Source organism: Salvia splendens, chromosome 1, assembly GCF_004379255.2.
Source record: "Salvia splendens isolate huo1 chromosome 1, SspV2, whole genome shotgun sequence".
In the NCBI taxonomy this organism is placed as follows: domain Eukaryota; kingdom Viridiplantae; phylum Streptophyta; class Magnoliopsida; order Lamiales; family Lamiaceae; genus Salvia; species Salvia splendens.
The window spans coordinates 43714465-43736327 of NC_056032.1; the positions used below are offsets into that span (position 1 = coordinate 43714465).

The following is a 21863-nucleotide window of genomic DNA, read 5'->3' on the forward strand; positions in this document are numbered from 1 at the left end:
TTAATAAAAGTCCAACTCGTCAAATTTAACGTACTATGTAGTTAATCACAGAACCAAGTAACAATCTCCTAAAAAGAAAGAAGAAAATACTCACATTTTGAAAAAATAATTAGTAACATGATAAGATAAAATTATATGTCTAAGCAACTTTTTTAAGAGAATGGTAATTAGTAAATTAATTGTTCATTTTATGGGAATTGATAGTATCTGTGGCGGAGTTGAAGCGGTAAGAACGGCGGAATCAAAGGTGGCTAAGTTCATCTAATCTAAATAAATTTTGATTTATTGATTAAGAAACTTGTGTTTTTAATGAACCGTTAATTTAAATTTTTTTTAATTGAGATATCACAGCTAGGAACTCCCTCTTCATAATAAATACTATTATTGTGCTTTTCCTTGCCACATAATCTCAAGTTCACTATTATAACACCTGTATGTGTAATGTCCACCAACATTTTTTTAACCACATAGATAATACTATTTTGATGGATATGAATCTTCCTAATATCTCATAAACATGTAGCCAGCCCAAACACAAAATAATTCCCACTACATAATATAATTTGAGTATATATTATAACTCAAATCATGTATAATAATTCCAACATGGATATGTGGTGGGATTTAAAATCGAATTTTCTTTTAAATGCGTGATTTACCTATAAATTGATTTTACATATCAACTTTAAAATTCATCCTTAAATTATCAAATTAAGATGTAGGCAAGTGAAGTACCTCTTTTGGAAATTAAATTATCCGAACAATCTTTTGGCAAAAATACATTAAAAGGACTTATAAAGGCAGAGTTATCCACTCATTTTATAGGATATATAGGACTATAAGAAGGATTTTGCACTCACTGACTTGAGTATGTTCGAATATCTTGTTAAAAATGAGCCATTTAAAGACCTTATAAGGGGAAAATGTTATCGTTCGTATGTATGAGTTGGCCAAGCGATAGAGAGGTAATTAATGTCTAAGGTCAAAAATTTTGGATCAGAATCCTTTGTGGCACGAACTTTAAATTATATGCATTTATCTATAAAAAAAGGGGAGGAGAAGGTTTTCAATTATTTATGAGACATGATTATCAATTTGTCTATATTCTAATTGATAATCATGGCACTTCGAGACATTTACGTTAATTGCTTAAATATTCTAATTGTATTTTGTATTTATCTTATTTTCAAAAAAGTGTCCTTCGGTTCCAATAAGAGGTTTCATTTTGCAATTTTAATTTAGTTTTCATTATAAGTTTGATTTCAATTAATTATTTTTGGCAAGTGGACCCCACATTCCACTAACTCACTTCACTCACATTTTATTATAAAATTAATATACTTCATCCGTCCCTGAAAAGTATGAATATTTGATTTGATTTTAATGCATAATAGGTAAAGTAAGAGAGAAATAAATGAAAGGGTTAGTGTAAGAGAGAAATAAATGAAAGTGTTAGTGGAGAGTGAGCTCCACATCATTAATAGTATAGTGTAATGATATAAGTTGTAAATAAAATAATGTGTAAGGGTATTATGTTGTTTAACTATTCCAAAATTAGAAAGTTCACACTTTTCAAGGACCAACTAATAAGAGAATAATTCATACTTTTAAGGAAATGAGAGAGTATAAAAGTAGTACCCACATTGCACTAACTTTTTCTATCACTTTTATTTATAAAATCAAATAATTTTTTAAAACCCGCACTAGTAAAAAATTGGACTTCTAATGAGGATCGGAGGAAGTACTGGTACTAATTTGTAAATATCCCAAAATAAAAAGATGGTAAAATTATTTTGTATTTTTTATGGGTACAATAGACCACCACCATATACATGTTGTGAACAGGTGTGATTGATCGATTACTAGATCAAATATATATATATATATGCAAAACTAGATTTAAATACAGAAACGCAGAACAATATCATACGTAGGGCACTTTTAGTTTATAGTTAGTTAATTTTTAGGTCATGCTACCAAAGCATGACCTAAAATGATCTTAGCATGACATTAAACCTAAATATTATAATATGACCTAAAATTGCTTAATTATGACCTTCCGTGTTTTTGGTTAATTATTGATCATCTAATCATAGGGCCAAGATTTGGGCTGCATTTCTGGATTTAAATGCATTTTATTTTGATCATCTCCCTATATATATATATAGGGATGTATTCATTTCCTTTTTGTATCTTTTGTTCTATTGTTTTTTTAATCTCAGCCCCACGATTTTGTAATCCGACGGTTAGATTGATGCCACGTGTCATTTAATAATACAGATTTTCAGTTGAATAATGCACACCGACTAATAATGCACCATTATAGTGTAATAATGCAGATTTTCAGTTGAATAATGCACACCGACTAATAATGCAAATTTTTTGTCAAATAATGCAGATCATCACAACCATCCAATTCAAGCATCCAAGGGCTGCATTTCTGGATTTAAATGCATTTTTATTTTGATCATCTCCATATATATATATATATATATATATATATATATATATATATATATATGGATGTATTCATTTCCTTTTTGTATCTTTTGTTCTATTATTTTTTTAATATCAACCCCACAATTTTGTCATCCGACGGTTAGATTAATGCCACGTGTCATTTAATAATGCAGATTTTCAGTTGAATAATGCACACCGACTAATAATGCAAATTTTTCGTCAAATAATGCAGATCATTACAACCATCCAATTCAAGGATCCAAGAGCTGTGATTAAAAAGAACATTAGACTGAAAAACTGCGAAGGACCTTAACATATATATATATATATATATATATATATATAGAGTTGTGATGATCAATGTCGAACCAATTTTAAAGACCGAACTAGAGACCAAATCTGGGCCATTAGATCTAGTTTTTTTGATGAGATGTGCTACTGTGTAAATTTTTCGGTCTTCATTACAAGCCCATTTTACTTCATTGTATAGGTTTATTACTTCATTCCGTACGTAATACCTTGAAACTACAACATGTTTTTACTTTCTTCCAGTAGGTTTTGAAATGATTCAACATATGTTTCATTTGAATTCATTGACCTGAGTTTTTACTTTATTTACATTAAAAAATGCAATTTATTCAAGTGCGTTTATTACTTCATTCAGAAACGTTATTACTTCATTGGATAAGGTTTTTACTTCATTCCAGTAGGACTTCAAATACTTCATTCCAATAATTTATTGCATCATTCCATGTGTTTATTACATCATATCAGCGTTGTGGCGGTGGTGATAGATATTGTAGAGAGAAAGAACGACACGCGACGGCGAAACCGCATTTACGTACTGGAATGAAGTAAAAACCTACTGGAATGAAGTAAAAACCTACTGGAATGAAGTAAAAACCTACTGGAATGAATTTAAATCTTTGTAACATGTTTGTATGACTTATTTACCTTCGGATGAATTAAAATAGGCTCGTGATGAAGGTGAAAATAAATTATAAATTTGTGCCTCTCATCCATAAAAACCTAGATCAAAAAACCCTAATTTGGTATGGTTCGGTGGTTCGGTCTTTAAGAGTGGATTTGTGAATAATGGGACTCTATATATATATATATATATATATATATATATAGGGATGTATTCATTTCCTTTTCCTATATTTCCTCCTTTTTTCTTCTTAATATCAGCCATTAAATTAGAGAAATGGACGGTCAAGATCAACATTGGGTAATTAATCCCGTGTTGCATTATTTGTCCTATTTTGTGCATTATGAGGGTACAATAGTAATCTAATAATGACTGGAAACCGCTACGAATAATGCACCACATGGTCACGAGTAATGCATATAATTGCCTATATAATGCACAATATGTGAACTGCAATGCATACGAACAAGATGTGCTGTGTTATGATGTTTGACACACGTTTCTTGTTTCCCCTAAGGCTTTAATAAGCTTAGGGGCTAGGGTATAGTACGTACGCATTAATAACAAATTATAAAACGATACGAATAATTCACCAAATTGTCACGAGTAATGGATGTTATTAACTATATAATGCACGATATGTGAACTGCAATGTATACGAATAAGATGTACCATGTTATGATGTTTGACACACGTTTCTTGTTTCCCCTAAGAGTTTAATAAGCTTAGGGGCTAGGGTATAGTACGTAGACATTACTAAATGCACGTATGTAATCTTCAATCCGTTGATTAACTCATATACACAATACCTCTAATAATGCATAATAAACTGAGATAATGACAATTAACAGCTACATAATGCACTACCTAAACCAAATAATGCACATACGTATATTCCAATAACAATAATTTATTAGTAATGTCTACGTACTATATCCTAGCCCCTAAGCTTATTAAACCCTTAGGGGAAACAAGAAACGTGTGTCAAACATCATAATATGGTACATCTTATTCGTATGCATTGCAGTTCACATATTGTGCATTATATAGTTAATAACATCCATTACTCGTGACAATTTGGTGAATTATTCATATCATTTTATAATTTGTTATTAATGCGTACGTACTATACCCTAGCCCCTAAGCTTATTAAACCCTTAGGGGAAACAAGAAACGTGTGTCAAACATCATAACACAGCACATCTTGTTCGTATGCATTGCAGTTCACAAATTGTGCATTATATAGTCAATTATATTCATTACTCGTTACCATGTGAAGATTACATACATGTCTACGTACTATACCCTAGCCCCTAAGCTTATTAAACCCTTAGGGGAAACAAGAAACGTGTGACCAAACATCATAACATGGTACATCTTATTCGTATGCATTGCAGTTCACATATTGTGCATTATATAGTCAATTATATGCATTACTCGTGATCATGTGGTGCATTATTCGCAGATACCAAAATGTGGCAGTTACTTTTCCGTCAAATGTCAATAATAACCCTGTAATGCATACAACCACCTTCTATAATGCAACACGGAACCAGTTTTATAGAATCAATCTGATCCGTTGATGCCTTAGATCTAACGCGTATTATTAAGAAGGAAAAAGGATCTAAGATGTGAAAAGGAGAATAACGCTCCCCTATATATATATATATATAAATACTTATATTTGCAACATGGGTTGGTCACATAGAATAATAAGATAATGCAAGGAATTCGAAGATGATATACCTAATCTCATGTGGTTTTATCTTGATCGAAATTGATTGATCGAAACGTAGTACGGAATATTTGATTTTATGGATCTTGTTTTGAATAATTCCAACTATATATGATCATCAATGTGCAAACACCTCGAACATGTGAGTATTTTATTTTTTCTAAAACCATTGGTAAAATTCAACACAATTTTTTTTGTTTTAGTTGTAAATTTCAAACAAGTATGTCCGTAAAAAAAATTAAATCAAGAATAAATTATATAAATGCAATAAATAAATCCTCTCAAAACCAATATCGTCTTAGTACATGGGTCCTGTGGTCGGAGGTGCAACCACACGGTATGTGTGGAAGTTTTTGGACTCAAGGCCACTTAGGGCTCGGATCGCGTACTTGGCCTATCCAGCACATGGAACGACTGCGATTACCTTGCACGGCCTGTTTGCTTTATCTTTCGTCCGGACAGTCAGTGCACTTAACTCAACTCTCTATTTTTCTCCGAACTCTGCCCTTTCTTCGCTGTCCATTGAGCCACGACCTACGCGAATCCATTAACACCAAAGTGAGTTTATGAAATACATAAAAAGTACATTAAATTAAAGGGAAAAGATACTAACTATAATTTGATACACACCAAAAATAGTTTGTGATTTTGGACCATTAAAGCTAATTGGACAACTCATGGTTAGAACTACTACTATATTGTTTTTCGCAAAATTTAACAACATTTTGAAGTTATAAAACCGTTAATTTGATAAATATAGAGTAATAAATAAATATTATGATGAAGTACGGTTGTCAAAGGTTAGGTTTAAGGCAAAGTGCGATGTTCGCGGGAATCATGTCGGATAGTTATTGTGTTGCTACGCAAATATTTCATACTCATCGCCACGATCGATCATCATCAAAAAAGCCCACTTATTTCTGGAGTTTTTTTTTGTTAAAATACTTTTATGTAATCGTAGTTGTCTGGAGTTTTTTTGTAGTTTCAAACTGTTGTTACACCCGTCATTTTTGGTGGATGAGGTTAATAAATAACGATAACTGATGTCAAGAGAGCTCAAACTCGACACCTTATACAATAATGTCTAAGCTCCTTGGCGCTAGGACAAAGGCTCTGGAGATGATTGTTGTTCATTTGATTGTGTTTTTCTTGTTTCAATGTGATATGTCATTTTATTCTATTGATATGTTGATTTCGTTTTTTACACTATTTATATACTGAAATGCTGCTATATTGATATTACACTATTCATCTTTTTCTATTTGAATATTTTGTACTTCCTCCGTCCATGATTTATAGTCTTACTTTAATTCGCATGTGTTTTAAGAATTGTGACGGAAAGTGATGGAAAAAATTAGTGAATATAAGTTTCACTTTTATATACTTAATTTTACAGTAGAATGTGAGTGTAAGAATTTAGTGGAGTGTGAGACTCACTACCTAAAACGAAAAAATATAAGTGAGATTTTAAATTGTGAACGTTCCAAAATAGCAAATTGAGACATTATTTCGTCGACGGATGAAGTAACATAAAAGAAAACAATACTTAAATCGGGAAGAAGATGGATGGACCATCCCATCAATTATGGGATATGATTCTAATCCATCTTGATTTAATTAAACTTGTTCTGTGTACATGTTTCAATGTGATTACATATAATCTTAGATGGAGCGTGAGCACATGAAATATGAATTTAAATAATATATACTAGAATATTAATTTATATTTTTCACGATGAATTAGCTTAATAACGATCTTATTCATGATACAATCATAATGTTATATATGCAACACCACATATTTTAAGATTATATATACAATTTGTATCCCAGTTGATTCCAATGAAGGGATCTATGAATTCAATTCAAAAGTAAAATTGGGGTATTCAACAGATATATAGTTTCAATTAATTAATTAACTACGACTAATTATATACTTTAATTAATGAGAAAAGTTAAACAAATGAGTTTCTGATGACAATTGAAAAAAAAAGATTGAACCAGATGTAACATTAAAATCTTATCCTTAATAAATCTAAATCGATTTAGTAAACATCCACTGTATATCCGATAAGAAGACGATTCAAATCATATCCTTAAAATAAATTCTGCCCATTTACTCATTAGTCCCAAATGACATCACATACTTAATAATCAATAAATTCATAAACATTAATATCATTAATTAGGTTATAGTTAGTCGTGATCAAATGATTAATTAGGTGAGATAGTTAATATAAACTTATAACTATCATAGAGAGGGAGGAGAAAGAGAGTTGCATGTTGGGATACATTAATTTGGTAACCAAAAATAATGCAATAAAAAAAATGAAGTCAATCACTTCTACTACTATTCTTTCCCCCCTTAATCTCCTATATAAATATCAAACCAATTCCTCCACATTTCCAACATCAAACCAATATCTCATTTCTAACAAGATACCAAAACATTTCTTGTTGAGAAAAGATGGAAATTGCAGGATCTTTTCTGGATGAAGAATGGGAATCTCTGAGCCAAATCTTTTCGAGCGGCGGCGAAAATCTTGATCTCTTTCACCAACACGGCGGCGGCGGTGAGACTCCATCACCCTCATTTATCCCCTCCGATCAAACCAACTTCTGCTCCATCTCTCAAGAAAGCAGCAACACTACCGAATTCGACGAAGCCCTTTTCCTCAACATTCATCATCAGCCTCCTCTCAATGCTGCCTATCATCACGATACCAACTCATTCGAATCCATGATCATGAATTTTCACAACAATGCCGGAGAGTTTCCACGTTCCAAAGGCGAAAATCCGCCTTTGGAAACGGCCGATTTGAAGAGGAAGTCCGAGGATTTCCCGCCACAAAATCCTAAGAAAAGACCAAGAAATGTGAGTGTAGAATTTTCACATTGTCTGAATTTTCTTCTATATAGGTATGTATGTATGTATGTATGTATAGTAGATTGATTGAGAGACTTATTAAATATGGTGCAGGCACAGAAAAATAAAAAAGTGCAGTCAAAAAAAGGGAAGAAAATGGTTCAAGAAAAGAATAATGAAGAAGAAATGAATGGATACACCTCTGAAGATGAGTCAAATGCTTCTCAAGAACTTGTCAATGAAGAAATCAAGAACTCGAGCACGAAAGCGAAAGGCAGAGCTAGTAGAGGATCTGCAACTGATCCACAAAGCCTCTATGCAAGGGTAAGTATACAATCATAATTAACATCTCAATCTAATGGAGATAATTAAGGGTTTTAAATTAATGTTTTATGTTTGTTTTTTCAGAGAAGAAGAGAGAGAATCAACGAGAGATTGAAGATCTTGCAGAATCTTGTTCCCAATGGAACAAAGGTTGACATTAGCACAATGTTGGAAGAAGCTGTGCAATATGTCAAATTTTTGCAGCTTCAAATTAAGGTATAAATTTTATGCAATTTTTACATCATACAATTTGATTTCTTTACATGTTTTATTTATTTATTTATTTATTTATTAATATTTGTGTGGTTTTATTCAGTTGCTGAGCTCTGATAATATGTGGATGTATGCTCCACTTGCTTACAATGGAATGGACATGGGCATCTATGAAAAGCTTTGTTCAAATCTGAGGCAATAGAATCAAGAGTTATATTGCTGAATTTTAAACCAAATGAGGCTATATTCTCTTAAAAAGTATTACATGAAAAAATTAAATTTTTTGGGATACCAATTTGGAGGAAGGTCCAATAATAAGTATCCAAATTCATTGGTACTGATTCAAGTGTATAGCTATCCTCTTTGATTATGTAATGTGATCGGCATTTTGGTAAATTTATGTTGAGCATTTTGATGTACACTTATGTTGATATAATTTGATCCACAAATTTCATTATCCTACCAATAGATTAAATAGATTAAGAGATCAAATCAATACAACCACAAATTATTAATCATATCAAATTAATTGTTCAAGATGATATATGTTTGATATGCTAACTAGATTGTATTTTACAAAAGAAATGAAGTTACAAATAAAATATCACGATCTGAATAAGATTAAAATTCTGGACAACAAGAGGCAAACTCAAGTCATCATCTGTCAAACTATGAAATCATATAACACAACTATATACTCCGTCCCTCGGTCCCTTATAATTTGTCATCATTTGACCCGACATGAGTTTTAATAAATATAATAGAAAGTAGATTGAAAAAGTTAGTGGCACGTGGATCCTACTTTTATATATTAATTTTATAATAAAATGTGAGTGAGAATGAGTTGATGGAATGTGGGGCCCACTGTCAAAAATGATAGAAGTGAAAGATGACAAATTTTTAGCGGCATACAAGAATAGAAATACGTGACAAATTTATAGCTACAGAGGTGGTACTAATTAATAACTTTTAATTAGATGCCAACAAATTCTTAAAGATTAATAATCATGCATAATATAATCAGAAAGTGAGAATAAATAATTTACTACAATTAATCCATAATGAAGTCTTAATTATGATTAATAATCATGCATAATAGAATATTAATCACTCCAACTGTCAATATTAATTGATGCTTAATGAGTTCGGCCATCCACAAGCTGCGAACTGCCGCACACAAATTTTGGCTCTTTATAACAACTATAGGCAGAACTTTATTCATAACAAGAGCACGATTTTATAATTTATGGTGTATTTAATTCGATAACATATATCTAATTTCTCTCTAAATTGATGGTAAAATTTTATCAAATTTGAGATATGAAATTAAATTTGAGAAAAATCTAATACTATTGATATGGATCTCATTCGTTTCTACCTAAATTTGATACCAATTTAGCCTATTTTCATAACCTAACTACATATTCTCAAGCCTCTGACTTATATTTAAGATGGGCTAATCTTTGGGTTTTTCTTTTTCTTTTAAATCCTTTGGGCTAAGAATTTGCAAAAGCCCAAACTAACTTCGAATTTAATCATTTTTTGCTCCCCTTATTCTTCTTACCAAAATTATCTAGAGGCAAAAACTAAATTAGTGGAGTACGACTTATTTTATACCAATAGTATAAATTTTTTAAAAGGTTAATATATATTTTCAAATTTTTTATTTATAGTTTTAGAGGTCGAAACTAACATCACTCTTTTAATTACAGTATTTATTAGGGCATGATTCACCCTAGAAGTTGTCACCAAATTGCGAAGAAACGTATAGTAATTTCCTAAAAAATGACATAAAATATCATAGTAGCAATTAGCAAATATATAAACAAAAAGTTTAGGTGAACCATAAAAGAGTTAGCCCTCCAGACTCCATTGACCATGGAAATGAAGACCTGTCACAAGTTGATAACTTATGACTAATCTAGAAGTCAGCATTTTTAATTTCTTATCCCTAATTTTTACCAGAAAATTATTAATGACTTGACTTTTTATTTCTACAAGCAAAAATTAGGCCAAATTTGGGTCGAAAAGTCAATTCTTTGTAATTCCCAAACGTTCAAAACTTTACCCACTAATATACATTCATGCACATATACAATATTTAGTAAACAAGTAGTAGTACTATTTTTCTTTAAAAAAAAGATAGACGAGTAATGGTTTCTTGTTTCCTCTGATGATCACAAAATCATCAATAGAAGAAAGTTTAGTTATTTACAAAATTCAAGATTATATGCTTGCTCATGTAAATAGTGTACACTAAATTTCTAGTATTGGATCTACTATATATTATTATTCACACGTGTATCACTTATATAAAAATGATGCATCCCCCCTTCCCTCTTTTCATACAATTATTATATCTTTTCCAAGATGCCAAAATCGTTAGAAACACATTTATTTACGAAACGTTCACTCAAAGTAGATGAATTGTACTCTTCTTTCTCAGAAAAAAAGTTAGATGCATTGTATATGTATGAGTTAAATAGATGACATTCACAAGTTGGATATATTTTTAAAAAATCCATTAATTTTACTAATACATTGAATTAATTATTTGATAATATAGAAATTGTAAAATTAATAAGGAGGCGAAGAAGTAAGACCGCGTGTGTGTTTTGACTTGGACCAACTCAACCTTAGAGTTCACACTCAGTCTTCAGTTACAGACTCATAATTAAGTTGCCCAAATTTTACACTAATACACTCTCTCACACACACCACACACACTATTTTCTGATCCACAATTCTAATAAATATATAGATAATTTTTTTAAATAATTATACTAAGATATTCATATATTAGTTGTATTACGATAACAATATAAAGTTAAAAATTAACTTTAATATGTAATGAATCACCCATCTTAGGAGCAATTGATTTTTAGATTGAACTTCATTATGATTTTGTTGCTCTCTTTTTTATATACTAGTATCAAATAAGTTTTGGTGAATGAGATTATAAGGTCTTATAGGTGTACAAAATGTAACGTCGTATAGTAGATTGTTATGTCTTTCACATGTGTGTTTTTGAATCTCTATTTTGCAAGTTTGATCAATAAGATTGGGTTGGTCTTATTTTCACGTAATTGAACCGTATTAATATTTTATTGATCATATATTACGCTTTAACAAATGAGATTATAGTATTCAATTAATATCAACTGATTAAATAATCTTATATACTCCACAATTTGTGTTTTGATTTATATATAAACGCATAAAAAGTTTATAAATACCATATAGTATAGTGAGTCAAATATATAGTTTGAAATTTCTAATTTACCATAGAAGTATCCATAGAGAAATGAATAGTCAACTTGCCTAATCACAACGTGTTCATATATCTATATATGTTTATTAAATTCCTAGTAAAATTGGTAACCATCTAACTTTCCCACCACTTGTCACGCAACTTCCACTCACTCACCAAACTCACCCTTATATAAAACTCAATACCACACTCAATTTTTCATATTCAACAACAAGAACACTAAAAACTTCACACAAAAAAACGCACACTACTCTTCCCTTGGCTAAAAGAAAAAAACACAACACAAAAAATGGCCGTCGAAGCTCTCAACTCTCCCACCACTCCGGCGCCGCCGTCGTTCAAGTTCGACAACACCGCCGCCTCCCTCGAGCCGTGGTCCAAGGGCAAGCGGTCGAAGCGCTCCCGCAGCTCCGACCGCCACGATCACCCCAAGGAGGAGGAATACCTCGCTCTCTGCCTCATCATGCTCGCTCGCGGCGGCGGCGCCTCTTCCACGGCGGCGCCACCGCCCAAATCCCGCCTTCCACCGCCTCCTCCGGCGGCGCTGGTATACAAGTGCTCGGTTTGTAGCAAGGCGTTTGGGTCCTACCAAGCCTTGGGCGGCCACAAAGCCAGCCACCGCAACAAGCTCAGCTCCGGCGCCGACGGAGACGAGCACTCCACCACCTCCGCCTCCGCCGTCACGTCGACCTCCGGCAGCGGCGGCGGGAGAGTCCACGAGTGCTCCATCTGTCACAAGTGCTTCCCCAGCGGCCAGGCCTTGGGCGGCCACAAGCGCTGCCACTACGAGGGCGGCGCTCCCAGCGCCGCCGCCGCCGCCGGAAGCAGCGTGGTGAGCTCGTCGGAGGGAGTGGGGTCCACCGTTAGCCACCGCGATTTCGACCTGAATCTGCCGGCGTTCCCGGAATTCTGGCAGAGATTCGGAGGCGAGGACGAAGTAGAAAGCCCGCATCCGGCGAAGAAGGCGCGGCTGTCGCCGCCGGCGAAGTTGGAATTGGTCTGAAGAATCTGTATAGAATAGTGAAATTATTAGGAAAAGTTGAAAATTAATTAATTTTTTTTTAGTTTTGTTTGGCGGTGGAAATTGTTTGTAAATGGAAGTGGGGAATCATTGCTGATTATTTATTGATTCTTTGATTTATTGCGATACAATAAATTGTTTTAACTAAATTATGACGTTTCCAAGTTGAGTTACAAAATTGACATTGTCAATAAGAGACTAATCATGGATTAATTAGACTTCAAATAGTACCCAAAAATTTTAATTCATTTTACTTTTCTTTTGAATATAAATTATTTTAACATAATCAGTCTTAATTTGGTTGGCATAAGCAAAAATTATTTTACAGAACTTGTACAAGCAGTAGATAAGGAACTTTGTTTAAAGGTGATTAATAATTTAATATGACATGTGGCTATCATTTCTCATTAGTTTTCACGTTCGTCACGTTTTATACACTAGACTAGCCACGTTTTAAATTCTCAATATATCAATATTTGGGTGTTGTGAGAGATGGAGATGGAGATGGAGATGGAGATGGAGATGGAGATGGAGATATATTCATGTTAACTTTTACAAAGCATTTCAAACATATTTTTCAAGCCAGTTGGTAAAGAAGCTTCTTCTCGTTGTTAAATTTATATTACATGTGTAAAAGCCTCTCCATGAATAGATTCTATTACAAAGTATACTAATGAGGTCAAATTAATAATGCATTTATTGGTTATAACTTATACTCCTATGTAACAAAAGGGGTTACTTGAACTTTGGCACAATTGGGACAATTAAATTAAATAAAGGAAATCGTAGTTTCTTGCTACGTGTTTGTCAATGAAACTCATAAAAGTCTTATCAGAAAAACTAGTTTTAATCATGTGACAGTATATCTTGGTGACATGGTTCATGTTAACTTTTGTATTAACGGCATTTGATCTTATGTCGTAGGAGTTGATATCAAATAAAACTATCATTACTTATTTATTAAGTAAACAAATGAAGAGAGGCTAGTGGGATTCAAGTCTATTAAGATACCAAAATCATAATGGTTTGCTACTATAGCATTTACTTAGTCGGCACCACCCACCACGTAGCAAATATATATTTAATGTTGCCATTTTTGTGGGCCAAATGGCTATATACAATATATTACGCATAAACACACATTAAAAGTGAAAGCTAATGTAGTAATGTAGGCCAACCAAATGGAAACACAAATTTATCATAAGAGATTTAGTGTCAAACTCTTTATGCCGTGTTGCATTCATAAATGAATGATTTTAATAAAATTTATGTTTAAAATAGAACTTATCATAATAAATACTCCAATTAATAAAATATTTGAAATTTTAAAATATTATATTTTACTAGTAGTTTTTTAATATAGGGAGCACTATGTTAAAAATCTAAAAGAGATAAACTGAACCAAGAAAATAAGTAGGATATGTTTAATTCTGTGTTACTAAAGCTGATTAGCGTTGTTTGGTAGAAAAAAATGTAGGACCATTTGGTGAACAATGCATATTCACATATATATATTTGATGGAAAATGAAGATGATTAAGTGTATACAATCAATCAACCTAGTCGACAACCCCAAATTAGGATCGGAGATGCTTCAACTGACCTTCGATCGAGCATAAAAAACCGCTATCTAAGATACTATTTGACCTACCATGTTAGCTGTAAATCGGGATCAGCATGTTAGGTTTTCTTTGAGAAGCTTTCTTGTGAACATTGAACCTGCATTACTTGGACTTTTAAGCTCCAATTTATCACCTGCCATCACGCCTTATGTTAGGGAGAGGGATACTAGAATGGTTTACAGATGAACAGGCGATGTTAACGAGGAAGGAACGTGTATTCTAACCTGTAAGGGTACGAATGTTGTTGAGAACAATTCTTTGCATTGCTCTAGCAAACCATGCTCTCTTGCACTTAACTTGGAAATGTCTGTTGCTAGTGAGTTCATCCGCTCCACCTATTGAGGCATAGGAATTAAAACCCAATTCCAGAAGGAGACGTTTAGACAGTAGACCAAATTAGGCAGTTTTTCTTGAAGTTCAGTCACTCTAAGATTTTTCAATTTCAACTGATCTTCAAATGTTTTTTTTTTTTTACAACTCTATATTGCAAAGAGTAATGGCAACCAGAAAGCAAAGTACAGTGAAGCATGGTTTGGTTCAAGTGGTAGAATCGTTAAATCAAAACATTAAAAGCTTGTGATGTTATGAACTAAATGAAGAAGTGAATTATTAAGTTAGTTGCAGATTACGCCCAAGCACCAATAGTCATTATAGCATCAGTTATTACTCATTTGGGAATGAGTAATTACACACACCTTATAGCTGACATAGTAGATGGAGTCATAAAGCAAAGTAGCAGATTCAGTAACTACCATATTTTTTATTGACTTGTCAAAATCCGACGAGTAGGTAGCGGTATAATACTACCTCAATTACCCCAAATGTAGATATATATATAAAGTTGAGATTCAATACCTTCAACTGTAAAGAGTAAATTGAAGATTCCATTGCTTGCATAACGTCAACAGCTGAATATATTGCTTCTTGAACTTCATGAACATCAGCCTGAAAATGTTGAAAAGGGACGAAAATGTCCTTAGTTACGTGTTAAGCTATCCAAATCAGAAGAAATGAATGATGCATCTGTCAGGAGAAAAGCTATCATACCCTGGCACCATCAACAATAGGAAGACGGACAGTGCTAGCTTCTAACGCTTTTATAGCACCAGAAACTGAACTCCAGTAATCTCTATCTAGCAGACTCCATCTCTCCAAATGTGGCAGCTGTGTCCAATGAGAAGCATTTTAAACACTTTGGCAAGTCTTACAATTTGTACAATTATAATTCCAGCAAAAGGAAAGAATCTACAGACTTATACATATAAGCTGAAATCATATCCAACGGTATTAGAGGTTAGTTGGAGGAAGGAGTGGGGAAAAGTCTTACTTGTTCCTTTAACGTTGAATAAAGCTTCAAATACATTCTCAACGTTTGTAGTTCAATCCTCTTGGACATAACAGAGAGCTGCAATTTCGAAGTGTTCACCCAAGCATTGTAGAGGTTTCTCTGATGATGTGAAAAGGAACAGAAAGATATTAAAATAGTTTTCCTCAAATACACAGTAAAGAAATGCAAATAAGAACCATTTAAAGTATCAGACGGTTAGTCGAATAAGATTTCGACGTTGGGACATAAATCAATAATCAGAGAATAACTGGTCTAGTTAGGACACTGTCATCGAGCCGTAAGAAATAATATAACTAACTTATGAGGTGTAAAAAACTAATTAATGCACAGTTCCAAGCCCAACAAATCCTAATTGATTCTAAATAAAACCATAAACAACTTGAAAACAGATTAAATTTTTTTGGGTTTGGTTCCAGCAAAAAAAGTGATATTAAAATGCCAAAAGATTTTCATTTTCCATTTCAACCGACATGACAGATACATCAGCAGGGTGAAAATACTTCATAATATCCAGACTTGAGACAAAATTATTCATTTTAATTACTCTTAGAAACAACCACATTTAGTAATCCCTCTAACTCTCATAAATGTTGTCAATACAGATATGTTTATTAGCCGATTAAATGCTCTACTAACTGAACTCAAATTGTATCTAGTTTCCCACAAGAGTCTCCCTATTTGCATTAGTTCTCTATCAAAGCCTCTAATACACATCAAAGTAAAAATTTTGGTTACCCTTCCCCACTGGAAACTACTACGAATTAATAAATATACCCGTGTAGGCTTAGAAAATTTCATATAGAGATCACTGACTTATGGAACTCAAGCACCCGAACGACAAGTTGTTGGTGTTGCCATAACTTTCTGACAATTACCAAATTTAAACAAGAAACAGTGTGCTGAACATAAATCATCTGTAACTGTTAACTATATTCTAGAGCAACACATTTCTGAAAATAGTTATCTACTAATAAATTAACTTCTAATAGTTTGATGCACTTACTTTAATAGTAGAGAACTAAAACCTACCTTCAAATATCAAAGACTAAGTTTTGTCCTGCTCAAGTTGGCCTGACCGCCAGAACAAAGGTCAACTTCAATAGCATCTAATTTGTCACTGTGTAATATCGAGTTCCTTCTTTAATTACCTCGCAAATTATGCTAACTTTCACAATATTTAATTTTAATTATGAGGATAATTTGCAGCATATCACGCAAACCATGCACTAATATTCTCAAGACAATTGAAAATGAAATGTAACACGGTTGAAGTTCTACTTATTTTTATAGCAATAAGAGTGTTGGGAGCAAGTTAGTACCTCGGCTGCATGTTTTTGCACCAAAAGGGTATTCTCTACCTTTGCATTTGTTAATCGCCACTGCAACTGCCGGTTATAAAGCATCCTCAAGTCATGCGCATCAGCTATTCGACTTTCTCCGAACTTTCCTCTCCTCAATTCAATGGGAAAGCTAATCAAGGACGGTGTACTAACCATGTTATTGTCGTTCACCACACTCCCTGTGCCATTTCTAGCCCTTATTGGACTAGCCATGCTCCTCAACAGAGCACCACTCCCCGAAGTCATGGCCCTACTTGGTGAAGCTGCTCTGCTACCACCTCGAAGAGGCGAATGGCCCCTATTAGCATAAACGTCCCGAGGTGATGATACAGGGCTTTCATTTTGAACCTTCTTTGCCACGATTAATTTGGCAGAGCCCGCCATTCTGCTAGAGGCACTGTTTGATAAGGGTGAAACAGGATCTACTACTTTCTGGGCTCGGTGGCTAGCCTCTTGCCAACTTCTTGCCGGTAAAATCCTCCCACGCGGCCGAGTAGCATCGGTGCCCTCGGAAGAGACGCTCTCAACATCGGAATTCAACGAACCTCCTAATCCCGATCGACCTTCGTCGATAACTGCTGGATCCTCAGTTTCTCTATTCTCAAGCGTATTCACAGATTTTCTCAATCCCGAAATAGCAGGGTTGGATCGGTTCCATTTTGCTCTGTCGGTACCGTAATCCAAGCTTCGATTCATGAAATTCGGATTCTCACTGCGTAATCTCCCAGGCCAAAGATGTCGCTGCTGTTCAATCGGCCTCGGGGTGTCTCTATCCTTTACTGTACGATCTCTCACAGGAGAGACCCCTGATTTCCTCCTCTCCGGCGTTCCCTTCCTCGAAACCCCCGGGGTCCCGGCCGCCACCGGAGGCGGCTTCTCCTTACACACCGGCAATGAATACGATTGCCCCTGAAACGACACCGATAATCTCCGCACCGACTTCACCAGCATTTTCTCCGCAATGGTCGGCGTCGGCGTCGCTGCCAACGGACGCCGTCTCTCCTCAGAAACCGCCCGCGGTTGAGTCCTCGGAGTGGCGATTGCGGCGCCTCTGCCTCCGAGCATCGGAGATATGGACCTCCTCGGCGGAATTGGCGATCCGGAAGCGACGGAGGACGACACCGAGGAATTGGAGGAGGAGGACGTGGAGAGAGACAAGTAGCGCGAGGTGACTTCGCGTGCCCTGGGGCGGCGCGGGGGCGCATTGTCGGAGTCGGACGGCAGCAACGGCGGCCGTTTCGGATTCTGCGACGGCCGCTGCTTCGGAGTGGATGCAGCGGCGGTTACCATTTCACATCGTCAGCTGATTCAGCTCAATTACCGCACTTCACCGAACCCTAATTTCGCTACAAAATTGATTTATCGTCGAAACCTTGCGTCTCCGATATGATTTTCACGCGTGTGGGGAATTAGGAGTGAGCTTTATTTTTTAGAGAGAGAAAACGAAGTGGGTTTTGATGAGTGGTTAGACAGAGATGGAGATCATATGACCGTTGCTATAGCGCCGCGAATATATATAATATATATATTTCCACATTATATTTTTTTATCAATATTAATACTTCCTATAATTAATGCGCGATCGAGGTTTTGGAGCATAATTAGATTGTCGTGTACTGTGTGAGAGAGGGATTAAATATTTAAATAATTAGATTGACAAATGAATTGGGTCGATTAATCTAAGTTATGTTAGTAAATATGCATTGACTTATGCAATAGGGGCCAATAGAAATAATTTGGGTAATAAATGAATAACAAATTTAAAGTTGCTAACTAGAAACGTATAAAGCTTCAAAATTTTAAATTTATAACACTCACCAATAAATTGGCAAATCATTTATCATAAGGAACAGATAATTTGAATTTTCCAAATCATAAAAAGTGAAAAGCCAATATAAGGAAAGTGAGTTTAAAGAATTTTTATCAGATAATTTAAAATATTACTCAACTAAATTTGATTTTAAGAATAATACGAAAAAATCATATCGATAATATATTTAATGCATTTTAACATTAGCAGTAATATATTTATTCCGTACTAGTTCTTCACAATTGATTTGTATTTACGTTAATTTAGTAAGGGCTAAAGATAATTTGGGACAATATAAAAAAAATTGAATGAACGTCGCGAATGCATACAATGTGGCTCTTAAAGACTGAAGTGCGTCTTTCCTGTAAAATATTTGAATACGTACTTATATATAAACGATCCCAGTAGATTTAAATTTTACCTTATCCTCAAATCAATGTTCAATAACTGATAACAACAACAAAACAAAAAAGAAGTATCTTATTCGAAGCTTAATGCTTGGACTTATATTAGATTCTAAGAATAATTTATTAGTTTCATTAAGTTGCTCTAACAACTTTGTTTCAACAACATTAGCACAACATATCTTAATTTCGGAAATATGAATGGGATATTTAATTGTTGAATACAACATTTGAACTAAATAAGGACAGCTTGATTATGAGCGTTCGTTTGAAATTATTATTAAGATTTATGGGTTTCTTTTTTTATTTTTTTCTCTCATGTTGTGTTTCAAATTTTAGTTTTTAGATAAAGAGGTGAAAAATATAGCTAGAATAACTTTACTATTGTTTACAATGTTGACTTAGTTACTATAGTTTTTCTATTAAAATACGATTTTTTTTGTTCCCTCTACATGTTTCTATTAAAGCCAAAATAATATTCACAATTTCTAATAACAAATTCGGTAGCAAAAGTTGTTTTTTTTTTCTAGTGAATAATCAAATTTGTCTCTCTACATGTTTTTGCTAGATTTAATATTATCTCCAGTTGTAGGGATCAATAAATAAATAAATAAAACACAACATAATTATGAAGAAATGAGAATATTTTTCAGAATGCATGTCTACTAATTAAAGATAAAAGCATGGCTGCAACTTCAGTGATCTACATGAGTACTCTATTATTTTATTTATTCCTTTTCCCCTCAATGGATACATATATGATTATCGGAAAGAAAAAAAATCAAGATAAGGATTAGTTTATTGTAATGGAATAATTAGGATTTCAAAAAGGAAAAAATACCTCTGGTGTACTAATTACAATTTGACCCAATTAATATTATTTAACTAATTATAGACTAGTCATTAGCTTGAACCTTAAATAAAGGCAAACAACTTCTTAGATAAAATCAATTTTGGTAGTAAAAAGTATGACCATCATATTCAGAGAAATTCTTTTTTTCTTTTTAACGATACCAACTTTGAGTTCTAATTAATCTACACCCTTTATGCATGTACGAAGTTATTAATACTATTATAATTACTAATTATGATAATATGGGTAAACTTAAACAAATGCAAAGCCATAAGATTTTGTTAAGAAATAATAACATCCAAACCCAACATAAAAGCAACTTGTGGATAGTAGAACTATTGAAAACTGAGACCTAAACTTTATTTAATGGGTAGATATTAGCTCACCAATCTATATCTATAAGTAAATAAAAAAAAAGATAGGAAAATTAAAAAAATAAAAATTCTTACTTTAAATTTCTCTATATGGATAAGGTCAAGTTATGGATAAACAACTTGCATTTACCAGTTACTACTATATATTACCATTAATTCAAAATCCGATACACATGTAGTATTATATTGTTTCGGTAAATATAATTACCTGGTATGATAATGTGATTTTGTAACAAGTTTTACCTAATAAATAAATGATTAATACATTAATCATATGGAGTAATAAATAGTGTTTGTGCCAGTTTTTTATTTCCAACCCTTTTGATTAACACGACTCTATCCAATTGGACTTAAATTAAATCATTTATATATTTACAGATAAAATTAACACGTCTCTATGCCACTGGACTTGAATTAAACTAGTATATTATTAGGATCCTAATTCCAAAACCTAAATATTTTCCCATAACTCATACAAACTTATTATATTAGCAAAATAAAATATGAAAATGAAATTTAATTAATAGAATATTAATGATATCCTAACAAAGCCAAATGACGATAATCACTTTACATACACATGCATGGCATGGAACGACCACCGTTGATCTATAAATCTATCGCATCTCCACCGTCGATTTGATTCTGTTGCTTCTGCTTAACTTTCTCCTCAACTTTAAGTCCTTTTATTTCCAATATTCAATCAATGAATCAAGTGATAAAGATATTATCTGTCTTGAAATATAATTATACTGATCATAGGAAAAGTTCTTGATTAGGACTGGTTACTGCGCTAATTACTTTGCAATCAAAAGTTGAAATTATTAAAATTTATTAATCACAATTAGAGTGGATGCACCATCCATGTTTTTACACAATTAAGTAAAGCCACAATAAACCCTGTTAGTTACAAAAAAGAAAATGAAGAAGCTCAGTTCTCAAAGGGAAAAAAACAAGAAAAGATATAAGTATTGATTAAGATCAGGTATTCACTTTTAATCAAAAAGAGCAAATTCCACATGCAGAAAGAGTGACAAAGCCATCATTTGCAAGCTAAGTCTCTAAAGCAAATTGAGTGAGTCCTCTTTTAGTGTGTGCTCTTCTATGGCCTATCCCTATTCTTCCCATTGCTTTGTTTGGTGATCTAGCTGGTTAAGGACCCACACTTTCTCCATTGTAGGTTGAGGGTGTAAAAGTCATTCTCTTCAATGCACAAATTACGTTCTAACGCGTACACAAATTCAACGATAAATAATGGGATACGGAAGAGTGAATGAAATTCAGTGGGGGTG

The 21863-nt window shown here is 33.4% G+C and overlaps 3 protein-coding genes across 3 annotated transcripts; 2 read left to right on the forward strand and 1 right to left on the reverse strand.

The window, feature by feature from the left end:
• The first annotated feature begins 7593 nt into the window (after positions 1 to 7593).
• On the forward strand, positions 7594 to 8731 carry LOC121805394 (transcription factor bHLH139-like). The gene is made up of 4 exons (XM_042205229.1): positions 7594 to 8001; positions 8113 to 8316; positions 8401 to 8532; positions 8633 to 8731. The coding sequence occupies exons 1-4, from the start codon at positions 7594 to 7596 to the stop codon at positions 8729 to 8731; spliced, it is 843 nt and encodes a 280-aa protein (XP_042061163.1).
• Positions 8732 to 11985: 3254 nt separating this feature from the next.
• Positions 11986 to 12970, forward strand: LOC121801186 (zinc finger protein ZAT10-like). The gene has a single exon (XM_042200637.1). The coding sequence runs from the start codon at positions 12090 to 12092 to the stop codon at positions 12801 to 12803; it is 714 nt and encodes a 237-aa protein (XP_042056571.1). The 5' UTR covers positions 11986 to 12089; the 3' UTR covers positions 12804 to 12970.
• A 1333-nt stretch (positions 12971 to 14303) lies between these two features.
• LOC121754200 (QWRF motif-containing protein 2-like) lies at positions 14304 to 18608 on the reverse strand. Its single transcript, XM_042149571.1, has 6 exons — positions 17110 to 18608; positions 15770 to 15889; positions 15490 to 15606; positions 15298 to 15387; positions 14667 to 14777; positions 14304 to 14575 (listed from the first exon to the last, which is right to left on the reverse strand). Exons 1-6 carry the CDS (start codon positions 18418 to 18420, stop codon positions 14501 to 14503), a joined length of 1824 nt encoding a protein of 607 aa, XP_042005505.1. The 5' UTR covers positions 18421 to 18608; the 3' UTR covers positions 14304 to 14500.
• Positions 18609 to 21863: the final 3255 nt, after the last annotated feature.

Excerpts from the sequence above, each read along its gene's own strand:
- LOC121805394 (XM_042205229.1), top strand. The coding sequence starts at position 7,594 with ATGGAAATTGCAGGATCTTTTCTGGATGAAGAATGGGAATCTCTGAGC. Across the intron at positions 8,317-8,400 it reads CACAAAGCCTCTATGCAAGG|AGAAGAAGAGAGAGAATCAA; the intron begins GTAAGTATACAA and ends TTGTTTTTTCAG. Across the intron at positions 8,533-8,632 it reads TTTTGCAGCTTCAAATTAAG|TTGCTGAGCTCTGATAATAT; the intron begins GTATAAATTTTA and ends GGTTTTATTCAG.
- LOC121801186 (XM_042200637.1), top strand. The coding sequence starts at position 12,090 with ATGGCCGTCGAAGCTCTCAACTCTCCCACCACTCCGGCGCCGCCGTCG.
- LOC121754200 (XM_042149571.1), bottom strand. The coding sequence starts at position 18,420 with ATGGTAACCGCCGCTGCATCCACTCCGAAGCAGCGGCCGTCGCAGAAT. Across the intron at positions 15,890-17,109 it reads TGCAAAAACATGCAGCCGAG|AGAAACCTCTACAATGCTTG; the intron begins GTACTAACTTGC and ends TCACATCATCAG. Across the intron at positions 14,576-14,666 it reads CAACATTCGTACCCTTACAG|GTGATAAATTGGAGCTTAAA; the intron begins GTTAGAATACAC and ends GCGTGATGGCAG.